General features: G+C 43.0%; 1 protein-coding gene across 9 annotated transcripts in view; it reads right to left on the reverse strand.

Moving 5' to 3' along the window:
- ZC3H13 (zinc finger CCCH-type containing 13) overlaps positions 1 to 14,909 on the reverse strand; it is a 61,272-nt gene that overhangs the window by 13,290 nt on the left and 33,073 nt on the right. For 7 of the 9 annotated variants that reach the window (XM_089775475.1, XM_089775474.1, XM_089775477.1 and 4 more), the window contains 7 exons: positions 12,050 to 12,223; positions 11,170 to 11,480; positions 8,956 to 9,420; positions 7,692 to 7,874; positions 2,958 to 3,495; positions 1,710 to 1,813; positions 292 to 1,290 (listed from right to left, as the gene is read on the reverse strand). In XM_089775475.1, the coding sequence (XP_089631601.1) occupies positions 292 to 1,290; positions 1,710 to 1,813; positions 2,958 to 3,495; positions 7,692 to 7,874; positions 8,956 to 9,420; positions 11,170 to 11,480; positions 12,050 to 12,223 (2,774 nt within the window). The remainder of the gene's footprint in view (positions 1 to 291; positions 1,291 to 1,709; positions 1,814 to 2,957; positions 3,496 to 7,691; positions 7,875 to 8,955; positions 9,421 to 11,169; positions 11,481 to 12,049; positions 12,224 to 14,909) is intronic. The other 2 variants (XM_089775478.1, XM_089775481.1) reach the window with 1 other exon arrangement.

Genomic DNA, 14,909 nt, shown 5'->3' on the forward strand with positions numbered 1-14,909 from the left:
CTGAGCGGCGCAGAAGTCAGCCGAGCGCCACGGCAGGAGGCGAAGAATGTTACAGAGGCAACAGTGCCGCCCAGAGGCAACACCAAGAGTTACACCGTTACAGAATCACAGACATTGGGTTACTCTATAATATATGATGATGATGATGATGATGGATGATGATGATTAGCAAAAGGATAATCCATCCCCATTGATGCCAAAAGTTTTAAATCATGAGCTTAAGACCATGCTAGAATTTGGAAATGAAGTTCTCTCACTTTCACAGTGCATTATATAAAATCGATCTATTACCTGAAGACGTGCTGCGGCTGGGTTCCCCTCGTTTCAGCTGATCAATTCTGGATTTCCGTTCCCCAGTGATTTCTAAGTTCTTTTTCTCTCTGTCCCTGGAGCTGCTGTGCAAGATCCTTTTCCGACCTGTCTGGTCATCACCACTTCGATGAGCAGACTCATTGGAGGGTGATCGAAGCCTGCTTGAAGCATGGCTTCGATTGCTGCCAAGACTGCTGCTGCGCTTTTGATCCACGGGTTTGCGATGAGGTGCATCTTCTATTGTAACATGCGGGGTTTCAACTTTTTCTCCTCTCAGTCTGTGACTTTTTCTAAGGGATTCTTCAGTGCTTCTTTCTGGAACAATGATTTCACCACGTTCTGGAACATCTTCATCCGACCAGTCACTAAATGTTGTGTCTTCTCTTTTTGGACCAGCTTCAACTGCCACAGTTTTCTCAGGTACTGCTTCAACCAACTCCTCTTTTGTCGTTACAGGGGGAGTTCTTGGGCCTTTTTTCTTTTTATGGTGTGGGACAATTTCTTCATCAGAAACCTCAGAATCACCCTTTGACCTCTTACGCTTCTTCTCAATGTTTTTCTTTTTTGGAACTTTCTTGGGTGAAAAGACCTGGCTCTCCTCTGTAGCTGACTCATTGGTGTACCGTTCCACACTGATGTCGTCATCTTTTTTCTTCTTTGTGGTCTTTTTCAGCACTTTAGATTTCTTTTTATTCTCCTCATGTATTCTATCAGAGGCATCTCGTTCTTCGGAAGGACGATGTCCTAAGCTCTCCTGAACCCTGGTCCGCGAACTTTCTGTGACTTCTGCTTGTTCTCTCTGTTCTCTCTGTTTATCTCCTGAAGAAACTCTCTCTTTGAACTCTGGTTCTTCGTAACGCCTAGAGCTTTCCTTTCTCTCTGGCTTTCGACTCTGTCTGTCTTCTGTAAGGTGTGTGGGGCTGAGAGATCGGGATTCTTGTGGTCGCACAACCTGACTTAGCAGCCTGTGCTTCTCATCTACAAGTGGAAAAGATATATATAGTTATTGTTCAGAAGGGGGAAAATACACATTTTGTGCATCCTGCACATGTCAAAGGAAATATCAATCAAAACAATCCATTATGTCCAGCTACATTCCTCAAGCTTTTAACATCTGCAGTATCCCCCCCACATACACTTTTAATAAGCAGCTTAAGGACAAATGTTCAGGCTAACCCAGGACAAGTCCAACATATTACAACAAAAACAGTATGTAAAATAAACAATATGTCTAACCTATAGCCCCACCAAGCAAAACAGACTTACAATGGAAAAACAGAGAGATGAAGACATGATAAAAAGTTTAATCAATCATTTTCTATTTAAGATTGCGAGGAACTTCTTCATAGTTACAGATTAGTCTGCATACTCAGCAAAGAAAACTCACTTCTACTTACTTTTATCATCTCCACTGTTGTACGCGTCGCTATCAGGAGAATGTTCACGGCGGCGCTTGGGTGACTGACGAGGACTTGGGCTACTTTCATTTCTATGACGCTTCCTATATTGAACACAAAATTCATACAAGTTCCTTTTTAAAAAAAAACAAAAGCTGCATTTCTTTATCACCACTGTAAATATCAGTAACTTGTAGTTTAGTTCATTAACAACGAAGTTTCAAATAAGATCAGTTTTCATTTCCACTACAAATACTTAAAATATTTTCAATGAGACTTCCCAACTTTTAAACAAAATATTCTTTAAGATGATCAACTGTCTTGAAGACAAAGAGAATTTACAAACTTAGTATTGTTTAAGGGATTATCCTAATATAACTTTTTTTTTTTTTTTTTTTTGCCAAAGGTCCTGTACTAGCCCTTACAGATACCTGTGGAATCCTATGACTCAGCTACATAGGCTATGCCAGAGGGACAGTCATAACCTGCAGCACTATTGTTCAACCACACCAGTCAAACTCTTAGGCTATGTCTGCACTGCACTGTCATAGGTAAAACTTCTCTTGGTGCAAGCTATTTCTTTTACAAACTAGCTAACCAGTAATATCTGAGAAATCAAAACGAGTTCTGAACAAAACCCAAGAAATTGCTTTGAATATAGAGAAAAGAACCCAATATCCACAGCTGGCTACATAAAGAAAGGATTGAGGTTACTCTTGTGGCCCCAATAAACACTGCTCTAAAGGCATATCCCAGAACTCAGAAGTGCATCCTACCAATAGTAATACCCAGAAATCACTCCAATGAAGAATCAAGAATTTATTTGCTAGAAGGACCTAGAAATAAGTTGAGCACAAAATGTATATTGTCATTCTAAACTTATTTAAACTAATCAGATAAAAAAATCTTTCTGTATTTAGAGTAAATGCTATAAATTTAGGGAGGATATGCTATGTTATTCTCATATAACAAAGGTTTAATCTAATTTTTAAGCAAGAATCTCAACACAACCTCATCAAAGGACGTGCTACAGTAACATCAGAATGAGACAGAGTGAACTCTGATATTTGGTAGGAGCTGTGGTGTGTCAACACAATCCTCCACAAGCTACAACTGAGCAGGTATGTGCTACTTGTGCCTTAGCAAATGCTTAGTTTAGTCTCTAAGGTGCTACAGGACCACTCGTCATTTTTTTTTTTTTTTAAAGTTACAGACTAACACAGATCTCTCTCTGAAACTATCACTTACTTAGATTTTCTCTCTTCATGGACATCTCTTGTATTCCTTTCTTCTCGGACATCCTCTCTTTTATCTCTGCGGTCATCCCTTCCTTTTTCTTTGTCTTCCCAGTCTCGCTGACGTTCTCGCTCTTTATCTCTGTCCCGACCTCGTTCTCTTTCTCTTTCTCGCTCTCTCTCTCGCTCTCTCTCCCTTTCCCGTTCCTCCCTCTCTCGCTCTCGTTCTCTCTCTCTTTCTCTTTCCCTTTCTCTCTCCCTCTCCCTGTCATGGTCTCGGTCTCTATCCCGTTCACGTTCTCTGTCTTTCTCCCGCTCTCGTTCTCTCTCACGTTCTCGGGCACGATCTCGTTCTAGTTCTCTTTCCTTTTCTCTCTCCCTCTCCCTCTCTCTCTCCCTCTCTCGTTCTCTCTCCCTCTCTCTTTCCCTTTCTCTGACTCTTTCATCTCTCCTATCATCGACTCTGTCTACTCTTCGTTCTTCTCTCCTTTCATCACGCTCAAGGTCATCACTCCTTCCTTGGTGCCGTACTGGGGAGCTTGGTCTTTGATCTGTAAAGAAAGTCAAGTTTCATTGCCAGTGACTAATTAAATAGACACACCTCTCAGTGTACACTAATATTTAAAAACAGAATAGAAGAAGCTTCTGTATTCTTATTAAAATACTTTGATACAGAATAAAAATGCAATCTAGAGAGCCTCATTAGACAAAGCAGAAGCTTCCTGCAGAATGCTGGAAAAGATTCTGACGGGCATGAGGAAAAGGGCATTATCTTGAAATATTTTTTAAAATGAAGAAAATTTAGCTTTTTCTAAATAAGCTTAAGATCACAACAAACCATGTCCATAAAGATTTTATTTTGTAAAGTCTATTCCTAGTAATTTCAAAACTTATCTGCTTAACATTTGACTACTACTTTTGCTCAAAAGCATGATCAGATATTTTCTATTAGGTTTCCATTAAAGAGATGCTTAAAACAGGCACTTTCATTTTAAAATGTTTATTATTTTATTAAAGAATGCAGGATTTTACTTTACTTCATCCATTCTCAGTTCCACTGCACCTCTAGCCAGCCCTTTCAATACTTAGAAAAATATGAAACAGACTGGTTCAGTGGCTTATCTGTCATGCAGAATATCAGGGTAACTCAGACCAAGAAAAGGAAGCAAAGGAGAAATAATGGAAACATCAGAACTGAAATCTTTTAAACATTGCCTGCTGTTCCACAACATTCAAAAGCAAAACTATTTAAGCATAGCACACAGGAATTGGTGGTGAAAGAGGGGGGAAATTCTGCATGTAAATAGGAAATAACATCTAGAATTCCAGGGAAATCCCTGTTTAACTTGAATATTGTTGGCAGCAGGCAAAGGGGAAACACTAGAAAAATATCAGAGGGGTAGCCGTGTTAGTCTGAATCTGCAAAAGCGACGAAGAGTCCTGTGGCACCTTATAGACTAACTGAAGTGTAGGAGCATAAGCTTTCGTGGGCAAAGACCCACTTCGTCAGATGCATGTAGTGGAAATTTCCAGAGGCAGGAATAAATATGCAGGCCAGGATCAGGCTGGAGATGACCAGGTGGATCCAATCAAGGAGGATGAGGCCCACTTCTAGCAGCTGATCTGGAGGTGTGAATTCCAAGAGAATAGAAGCTGCTTTTGTAGTTAGCAAGCCATTCACAGTCTTTGTTTAATCCAGAGTTGATTGTGTCAAACTTAAAGATGAACTGTAGCTCAGCAGTTTCTCTTTGAAGTCTGGTCCTGAAGTTTTTTTGCTGCAGGATGGCTACTTTTAGATCTGCAATTGTGTGTCCAGGAAGATTGAAGTGTTCCCCTAGAAAAATACAAGCTCTGATACCTATGTAACTCTTCCTTAGCAACAAAAATAAATATATAGGTGCAAACATCTCAATCTTGCTTTCATTGATAAAACTTGTGAATAATTTGAATGGGAAAGTTACACAGCTGGTGCAGTAACCGGAGTTCAAGATGCACCTTAGGTGCTTGAGTGCCACTGTACCTCTAATCGGAGATTTTAGGTAGGAGTGCCCACAGTCGGCTACACATACAGAACCGCTGGAGTGCAACATTTGAAACGACTATTCCGCATGTGCAGCCAACCATCCCCCTTCAGTTCCTTCTCTGATGTGGATACAGATGCGTCCGAAGCAGAGGGAAGAAAGGTTGGGTGGTGGATCACCCACAGGGGCTACCATGAACTCCAGTTACTGCACCAGGTGAGTAACCTTCCCTTCTTCTTCAAGGAGTGTCCCTGTCAGTGCTCCACCTTAGTTCATTACAAAGCAGTAGTCATGCTCGGTGGTCAGAACTTTGGGAGATGTTAATTGGTGACAGAATATTTTTCGGCCGAATTGGGTATCCAAGGCTGCAAAAGTGTAAATATCATAATGCTGCACAAATGTGTGCACAGAGGCTCATGCGGCAGCTTTGCAGATTTCTTCCATTGGTAGGCCTCAGAGAAATGCAGTTGACACTGCCATTGCTCTTGTGGAGTGAAACCACATGACAGACAAGAGGCTCCTTCTGAAATATACTATAGGCCAGGTGTAAACCAGTCCGAGATCCACTTGGATAATCTTTGTTTCAAAATGGGTAATCCTTGTGATCTTTCTGCAGATGAGATGAAGAGTTGAGGAGTTGTGCAAAAGGGTTTCATGCATTGTAAGTAGAATGAAATTGCCTTGTGGATGTCTAAGGTATGCAGTGCCACCTCCCTTCTATCCTTGTGGGGTTTCAGGAAGAAGACAGATAAGACTATGGGTTTGTTGCAATGAAATGAGGTAAATACTTTTGGGAGAAACTTGGGGTGTGTATGGAGGACACTCTGTCTTTATGAAAAATTGTGTGTCGGGAGCGGGGGAAGAGTCCGCCATCAAGGTTTCTAGTTTGCCTACTCTTCATGAGGAAGTAATTGCTACTATGAAGATGACCTTCATCGATTTAGTTGGAATTGGTCCTGCCTAGAGCAGGGGGCTGGACTTGATGACCTTCTGAGGTCTCTTCCAGTTCTATGATAGATGTAGTAGGGAACAGGTACGAGTGCTTCAAGGGCTTGCCAGTCATCGCCCTGAGCATCAGGTTTAGGTCCTATAAAGGAACATATTGTGTAAGCTCCTGAGGAATCATTTGGTAGTCAGGTAAGTAAAGGCGGAGTAACCCCATCGTGCTGTCCTGCAGTCTAGATGCACTCCTATAAACTCTACAGCCCGAGCAGGAGTGAGTGTGCACTTTGATAGACTGTCAAATAGGTCTCAGGTGGTTCTGACTACCTGTTCTGGGTTGTATGCTGTGGGACTCTATAGTACTCAGTCGTCCAAGTATGGGAATATGGTGGTCCCCATTCTACGTAGGTGAGCTGCCACCACTGCAAGGACCTTTGAGAAGACCTGTTTAGAGTCCAAAGGGTAGCATTTTGCATTGGAAGTGCAGGTCTCCTATCGTGAATAGCAGAAAGTGTCTATGTGACAGATGTATCAAGATTTAAAAACAGGCATCCTGAAGGTTGAGGGTACACAGTTAAGCTCCCTTTTCCAAGGCAGAAATGATAGTGGCGAGAGTTACTATCTTGAATAGTGCTAGAAATTCTTCCACAATTTGATCTGAGGAAGTGGATCTGGCCCACGAAAGCTCATCACCTAATAAACCATCTTGTTAGTCTTTAAAGTGCTACATAGTCCTGTTTTTTGTTTTATCTTGAATAGGGATGTCAAATTGCAGGTAATTGACTAATCAAATAGTCGATGCATTTTGCATTGATTATTCAATTAGTTGATAGGGCATCTCCACCTTTGAACTATAGAAACAGCCCTAAGGCTGTTGCTACACTTTAAAAGCAAAAGCACCACATGGAGCCCGGGGTCAGCTTGGGACTCCATGCTGACCCCAGGCTCCATGCAGCACTGATACTTTGGGTGTGTCTAGACTACATGGCTCCATCAACGGAGCCATGTAGACTAGGCAGAACAAAGGGAAATGAAGCTGGGATTTAAATAATCGCCGCTTCATTTTAATCAAAATGGCCACCGCGCTGTGCCGATCAGCTGATTGTCGGCACAGCGCAGCAGTCTAGACAGGGATCTGCCGACCCCAGAACCCTTCGTCAGCAGATCCTGTAAGCCTCTGCCGTGCTGTGCCAACAATTAGCTGATCGTCACAGCGCGGTGGCCATTTTTATTTAAATTTAGCGGCGATTATTTAAATTGCAGCTTCATTTCCCTTTGCCGAGTAAACTAATCTACATGGCTCCGTCGATGGAGCCATGTAATTTAGACGTACCCTTTGAAACACCGCGGCTGTGTTTCAAAGTGGCTTCACTTCGTGGAGCCCAAGGTCAGCAGGGGAGTCCCCAGCTGATCCCGAGCTCCACGCGGTGCCACCACATTGAAACACTGGGAGGAGTCTGGTGTCAGGCTCCCATGGCGGCATTTCAAAGCGGCAGAGCTACACAGAGCCCAGGATCAGGTGGGGAGCAATTCTTTTCAACTTTCTTTACACTGATGTCACCCAAAGCTCAGTTTGATTAAAACATACTGGATGATTAAAACAGCTGCGGGGGTATGCCATAAACCAGTCTGGGGGTGGGGGAGAGAAGAGCATATATTATATAGCCATACTAATGAGCATTTTTACTAAATCAATTTTCATTAGCTTCAGCACAAAGCTGATGCCAAATTCCAGTATCAGGTCAGCTGTATGTTTCTAAATTAGTGCATGCATGTTTGCATACCTCTCTCTCTGTTGTCACGTCTGTCCCTTTCTCCATGTCTTCTTTCAAACGATGAATCCCTTGCTTGCTCTCGACTGTCATAACGGTCTCGGTCAGGATAGCTACTTCGTGATTCCCAGCTGTCATGGTAGTTGCCACTACTACTGTGACTGTCAACTTGAGAGCCTCTGGTTGCCCGACTTCCTATTGAAAACATATCCACCCGCCATAACAGTCCATGTGTAAGAAAATCCATTGACATTTTATAACAATTAACAATAAGATTATTTAAAATACCAGTTCACTGAATTCCTGCATTGAAGCAGAAGTTAAATTCTAAATTCTATTTGACATTGAAAATTGTTTTAATGTTCAACTCCTGTTCACTTAAAACCTTTGATTACTTAAAACCTTATAGTCAACAAATCTGATATACATTTGGGATAATGAAACAATCTACCACAGCCCAAATGCTGCACTTGTGTTCTAGGCTGCTGCAAATTGTATAGACCAAGTGCAAATACTGTACTCATATTTTCAGGAAAAAAATCAACCTCCTCTAGTTAAAACATGGGGCGTTCTAACTGGTAATAAGATAGCATGGAGATGGTTGAAATTTGTTCTTAGAAAAAAACAAGCCTGCAGACATCATGCAGAAAGAAATGAGCAGACCAAGCAGTTAAAATATAATAATGGTGTCTCTACAATTATTGGAAGTTAAAAAAAAATCCCCACACCTTAGAACTAAGAAACCAAAGCGCAAAAAAAAAAAAACCCCACAATGAATATATATGACCAAATGGTGATAATATAAAAGAATTAATAGCTCTTCAAGCATGAATTACAATGAAACCAGTTTTGGAAAGTCATAGAAAATGTTACATAGTTTGTATGTGAGAAAAATGGAAGAAACTGAATCTAGGTAAACATGCCTATTTGAGGCAAAGGAAAAAGGCTTGTGTAATTCATATGGATAGAAAATTGCCCTGTGCTAGTCTTTCATTACATTTCAGGCTCTTATTTGTATTTCATGGCCGTTGGGTGCACCTAAGGTTGCAGATATTATTAAAAAGAGTGGTTCAGGATTTTTAAGTAGTATGGCAGGATGCCAATGCTACATTAGTTTAATGAATGGAAACTAGAGGATTGCTGTGCATTTCAGCACTAACAGTTATATTTTAATGAAAATACCACTGAAGATAGCTTTAACAGCATATGCTTAATTGGCAGCAATTCATTATCAAATAATGTAGTAAAGACACTGAAAAAATAAATCATATAGTACCTTTGTCAGACAATTCTGGACCTCTGCCTCTACTTCTGCCAGTCCGATCATTTCTACTTTCATTTCTTGACTCATTTCTGGTTTCATTCCGTGTGTCAGCTCGGGAGTTCTCTTCTCTACCATGGGTTCTTCCATAACCGCGTGGTTCCTCTTGATACTGATCTTCCTTTTTATGGGTCTCTCGATTCTCTCGGTCTCTGTACTCATGGGTCTCTCGAGTAGAACGTGAATCTCTCTGATCACGACTGTCTTTATTATCTCTACTGTAATCCCTGGTATCTCTGGAGTCTCGAGTGTCCCTGGATTCTCTTGGCTCTCTGCGGTCTCTGTTATCCCTGGTCTCCCTCCGATCCCTTCCATCCCGAGATTCTCGATCATCTCTGTGATCTCTGGAGGTACTCTGCTCTTGTTCATAATCTCGTTCTTCTCTGGTTTCTCTCTCTTTTTCCCTTTTTCCTCTCGTTTCTGAAAGCCAATTTAAATGTGATATTCAGCTTGGAATATTAGAGTCTAACAATGCAAAGTAAAAAGCATATAAAATGATGCAATCACATTAGATTTCTTACACAAAAAGCCTATGGAGAGAGATTTACAAAGGCATAATGTGGAGCTGGGTGCCTAGATACTCTTGCTGCCTTAGAAAAATCTCTCCCATGGATGTCAATCTGTGACCTACTAATTATCACATTTCATTGAGATTAAATATATTCAATGACTTCAAAACATAATATTGGGACCAGCATATTACTTTATAGAGTACTGTGTTCAAATGCTTTACTTGAAAAGGTAATTTCCCTTTTTAATTCCTTTTCTACCCGACAACATGCTTAAAGTGTATTTATACTATCGTCTTTGTTAAGTTCTCTTTCTACTAAACCCTGATTTTTAAAATATTTATTTATTCACAATATGTCTCTGTTATAAATACAGCAGAACTTTTATCTGATCTAACTGGGACCAGAGCCAGATCGGATAATCGAAAATTCAGATAACCTGGAATAGGGATGTGGTCAACAAGTGACTTGACTAGTCGATTACCATTCCACTTGCTCCCTTTATCAAAGAGAGGCAGCAAGGGAGGAGCAGAAGCCGGTGCTGAGGGGAGCCTGCTTAAAAGCCAGTTCCCCCCCAGCACTGTCTTTGGGGGAAGAGGGACAAGGGCGCAGCACGGAACTGGTGGTGCTTCCGCCTTTGAGATGTAGCAAGAGTGGGGCTCTTGGTACATTTTAAAAGCCAAAGCACCGCAGAAACAGGGGATGGGGGGCCCCGTGCTCCCCACGGCACTTCCGCTTTTGAAATGTAGCTATAGCCAACTGGTCTCTTGCTACAATTCCAAGGCGGAGGTGCCCTTATGGACTAAACAAATAGTTTTTGCAAACTGCATCGACTATTCGATTAGTTGATTAATCTAAATTGAACATCCTTAACCTGGAGAGTGGGAAAGCATGAGATTGCAACACCATCTAGTGGCCACTGGTGAGATTGCCTGTTTCTGGATCAGTGCATGGTGGTTAATGAGTTAAAGCAAGAAAATAATGAAAAGTCAGATAGATGGGGCTCCACTGTATTGTCTTAGAGTTGATATATAAATCTTGACATACATTCTCTTTGTAGGTTTGGGAACATTGATAAAAATGCCATTATTACTCAGCAGACTTGACTGGTTATATGGCAGAACGAATGCTATAGTCTTTCTTTACACTCAGCTAACTAAAAATTGGAGTCAGAGAGGATGGTATGATATACTTTGGCTCTTCCTGGAGAAAAAGAAGGACAGTCAGTTAAACTCTGGAGTTTTCTCTCAGTTGATCCACTGGCAAGCATTTGGCATCTTGACAGAAGACCACTATCCTACTGTGAGTGGCTCAGCCACTCCCAAATACTGGAAAGAGTGGTTAGATACTAAAGAGAAAAAATGCGAAGGCCATACTGACGTTTAACACGCTATCATAGCAATGAGACCTAGTACAGCGAAAGAGACCTTGCCTGCTCTATCATTCTTGTTAACGTTTCACCCTTTTGCCCTAGCCCCAGTACAATGGAAACAGGAGTGCTAGCATAGTGTCTGCTGGCATGTTAACTAATGTGTTGTCTAACTGCTTGGAGCACATCTGAATGACCAAATGATTAAAATCATCAGGTTTTCAAATTGTCAGCTAACTATACTTCAGGGGCAATGTAAAATAATTCTGAAAAGCATATACTCGTTCATACCATCCCTCCTTTCATGCCGTCTATCATGGGATTGTGAAGTTCGGTCACGATCATGCCTCCCCTTCTCTCTTCCTGGGGATCGATGTCTTGAAGGACTTCGCTTCCTCTGAGGAGAGGATGAAGAGCGCGGGGGATAGGGAGAGGAAGAACGTCTCACAGATGGGGAAGCTGTCCTTTGATAGGCTGGAGAAGGAGATCTTTTGCGACGGGGAGAAGGAGAATGTCTTTGAACAGATGAGCCTGATTGTGATGAAGAGGAGTGATGTCTCGATGATATGGGAGAGTGATGCTGACCTGGTGGGGAAGCAGACCTACAAAACACATTAAAATAGACACCACATGAAATGTTTTATAATACTATAAAAATAAATAAATTAACCCTCAAAAAAATCAATTAGAAAGTAAAATTTCTATAATCTCCACCTGCTAGCCATCTACTGGAAAACAAAATCCATACCATTTCTAAAAATATATAAACTGCTCCTCTCTCCCATGCATATTTACTGGCTTCTTAATTTCTGTTTATGTAGTTTTTTGTTAGATGCCAAATCTTTGCTTAAGACAATTTACACCCCAATCCTGCAAACGCTTATGCATGTACATAACTTTACTCACCTGAATAACCACATCGAAATCATCAGAACTATTTATCTCCTTAAAGTTATGCAGCTGAGAGGATCAGGTATTCACAGCTAACATGTTAACAGAAGATTATTCTTTAATATTGCTACTTGGGTAAATAATTCTGTATCAATAGGCTCACACTTTTGGAAAGAACACTGATATCATGTGATCTCACCGAAGAGAAAATGACTTGGTAAGGTGGCATGCAAGTTTTTAATTGTTCAGGAAAATAAGAACTATGTTATTGACTCTGCACCTGCGAGAAGGTGAGAAAGTATGCTTATGGGTCGTTGACTTGGCTGGAGCTCGGGAGGTTTGTCTTCTCCTTGAAGCAGGAGGTGAATATTCTCTGGAAGGAGAGGAATTACTGCCAGAATGATCCGCAGGACTAGGAGAACGCTTCTGTCTATGGGAGCCTTCTGAAAGATCTCTAGAAACATGCAAATAGTAGCTTGTTCAGCATGCTCAATATGATGCAGAACATCTCCAATCAAATAAAATCAACTTCAAGACCATACCTGTAGTACAGGATCAAGAGTTACTTCTGGTAGAATAATTTGTTCATCATATATGAAATTACCGTCATCATATAGTGTTCGAGAATCTAACAGCTACACCAGGGGTCGGCAACCTTTCAGAAGTGGCATGCCAAGATTTAACTTATTTACTTCTATTTACAGGTCTGCATGCCACGGATACTTTTTAAAGTCAATAATAGCCCTACTTACATTTTAGCAGCTTCATTAATAAATTAAGATGCAGATCTTACCATTTAGAATGATCCCTTGGCCTTGCTGAGTTCTCCAATCTCAGGCCCATACTTTGATACTTCAAGCAACACACAAACCTCCGTCTCCAGCGCTGCTCCGCCAGTGATGATGGCAGAACAGCAGCAGCCTGATTCCCTGCTGCAGCAGCTGTCACTGCCGTAGCAGCTCCCCGGCACTCCCATATGACACTGCAGCCCCAAGTCCAGCCCCAGCAGCCGCCCCGTGGCCTGTCCCAGGAGCAGCTACCATTCAGTCCTAATCCAGTTCCAGCCCTTCCCCAGGGCTGAAGCTGGGGCCATTGCCATGTGGTGACTTCCCAGCTGTCCTGGGTGGCAGTCCCGTGCCAGCCCCAGAGGTGCTGCTCCCGCAGCCACGCAATCCCAGAGGCCAACACTATCACTGCCGCAGCCACGCAGACCCAGCGGCACTGCTACCGGGGCCAGGTGGTCCTGGGCCAGCCCCAGAGGAGCCGCTGCTGAGGCCACGCAGTCCCAGGCCAACCCCGGAGGCCAGAGAAGCAGCTGCAGAGGCCATGCGGTTCCAGACCAGCCCCGAACGAGCTGCTGCCTCAGCCACAGTGCTACCCCTTACTGACATCAGGCATGGTGCAGCCTAACCTGCTGAGCTCCCTGCATGCCTCTCAAAATCAGCTTGCCTGCCATTTACAGCACAGCACATGTGCAAAAGGTTGCCGACCTCTGATCTACACAATCTACAAACTAGTTTGGTTCCAGAAGATCCTATTTAATATATTGTTCATATACCATGAAGACGAAGCCTGAGCCCTTTATATTACGTGTAATTTTTTTAAACAGCTACACATCAATACGAACAAGGAATTTATTGTTTTTGTTGTTTTAATTTCATGATTTCTGTAAAAATCAGAACTTTAATACAAAAAAGTTCAGACTAGAGATGTGAATGGTTAACTAGTAAGCATCACCCTTAATGGTCACCTGGGAGCAACTTCCTACCCATGGCCTGCCCCGCTGGCAGCATGAGGCTGGAAGCAGCTGGGCTGAAGCAGCCCCTACCCATGGTGCGGGGTGCCGCCCCAGCCTGGCCATCGCAGGGGGAGGGAGAGCCCCTCCAGTCTAGCAGGCTGGAGCAGCCTTCCTGCCCGCATTTAATCAGCCAGTTAGACTTAACATTTAATAGATTAACTAATTAAATGGGATTTTACATCCTTAGCTCAGACACACTTTCGAACCTTAATGATGACTTTGGGAAGGAAGAAAAGGACTGCTGGTACCCTGAACTGCCATTTGGCTTACTGAAGGGCCAGGAGGATTTCCAGTATTTGTTTTCAATATTAAAGGAACTTAAAATTCAAACAAAGGTCACTGACATTTTTATAATACACTGCAGCCATTACCATGGAAGTACCTGCTGATATTATGGTACCATGCACACACAGGCTGCCACACATGCTCCGTATTACTGCTTGTAACCTTCTGTCGCTAATTACGAAAAGGGTCATGACACCACCTCAGATTTAAGCACATTTCTGAGTCTCTTTACTTGATCAGCTCACAACAGAAGGTAAAGGTCTTTCTAAATTCCTCAGTGGTCACAACGTACAGGTTGCACTTCTTTGGGACTCTCTGGTCCAACAGGAGCATGGATGTTCCAGGATCAGAGAGTCCTGCTGTGCTTGGGGGGGGAGGAGGGAACGTAGGGGGGGGGGGGAGGAGGGAGGGCTGGGAACCCAACACATTGGGGAGTGGGGTGGGATGGAACAGGAGGCTGACCCGATGTGAGGGGAGGGAAGAGGGGCCCTGGTGCACAGCCCAGCTGGGATGCCTAGGGTCAGGTGCACAGCTCAGCTGGGGAGGGGAGGGGAGGGGGGAGCCAGTGTATGGCTTAGCTGGGCTGGGAAGCCTGGCGCATGACCCAGCTGGGCTGCCTGGAGAAGTCAGGAGGGGAAGCCCAGTGGGACAGCAGCACAGGAAGTGGGACTGGCAGCAGGTGGGCCAGAAATTACCTCCTCTGGTCTAGCGAAATCCCTCATCTGGGAACAGTCAGGTTCCGAGTGCGCCAAACCAGGGAAGTCCAATCTGTACTAGCAAACTGCCCATTATGCGTGTGTGTACATGTCCTGCCTTCCTCAGGTGGATGTATTGGATTTGGGGGAGGTAAGCTGGGCAGGTAGAAGAGTGAATACATTGAAGCACCTTTGTATGGAGGGAGGGATAGCTCAATGGTTTGAGCATTGGCCTGCTAAACTCAGGGTTGAGAGTTCAATCCTTGAGGAGCCAATTTGGGGCAAAAATTTGTCAGGGATGGTACTTGGTCCTGCTGTGAAGGCAGGGGACTGGACTCTATGGCCTTTCAAGGTCCCTTCCA

Source organism: Pelodiscus sinensis, chromosome 1 (genome assembly GCF_052426305.1).
Source record: "Pelodiscus sinensis isolate ZL-2025 chromosome 1, ASM5242630v1, whole genome shotgun sequence".
NCBI lineage: Eukaryota > Metazoa > Chordata > Testudines > Trionychidae > Pelodiscus > Pelodiscus sinensis.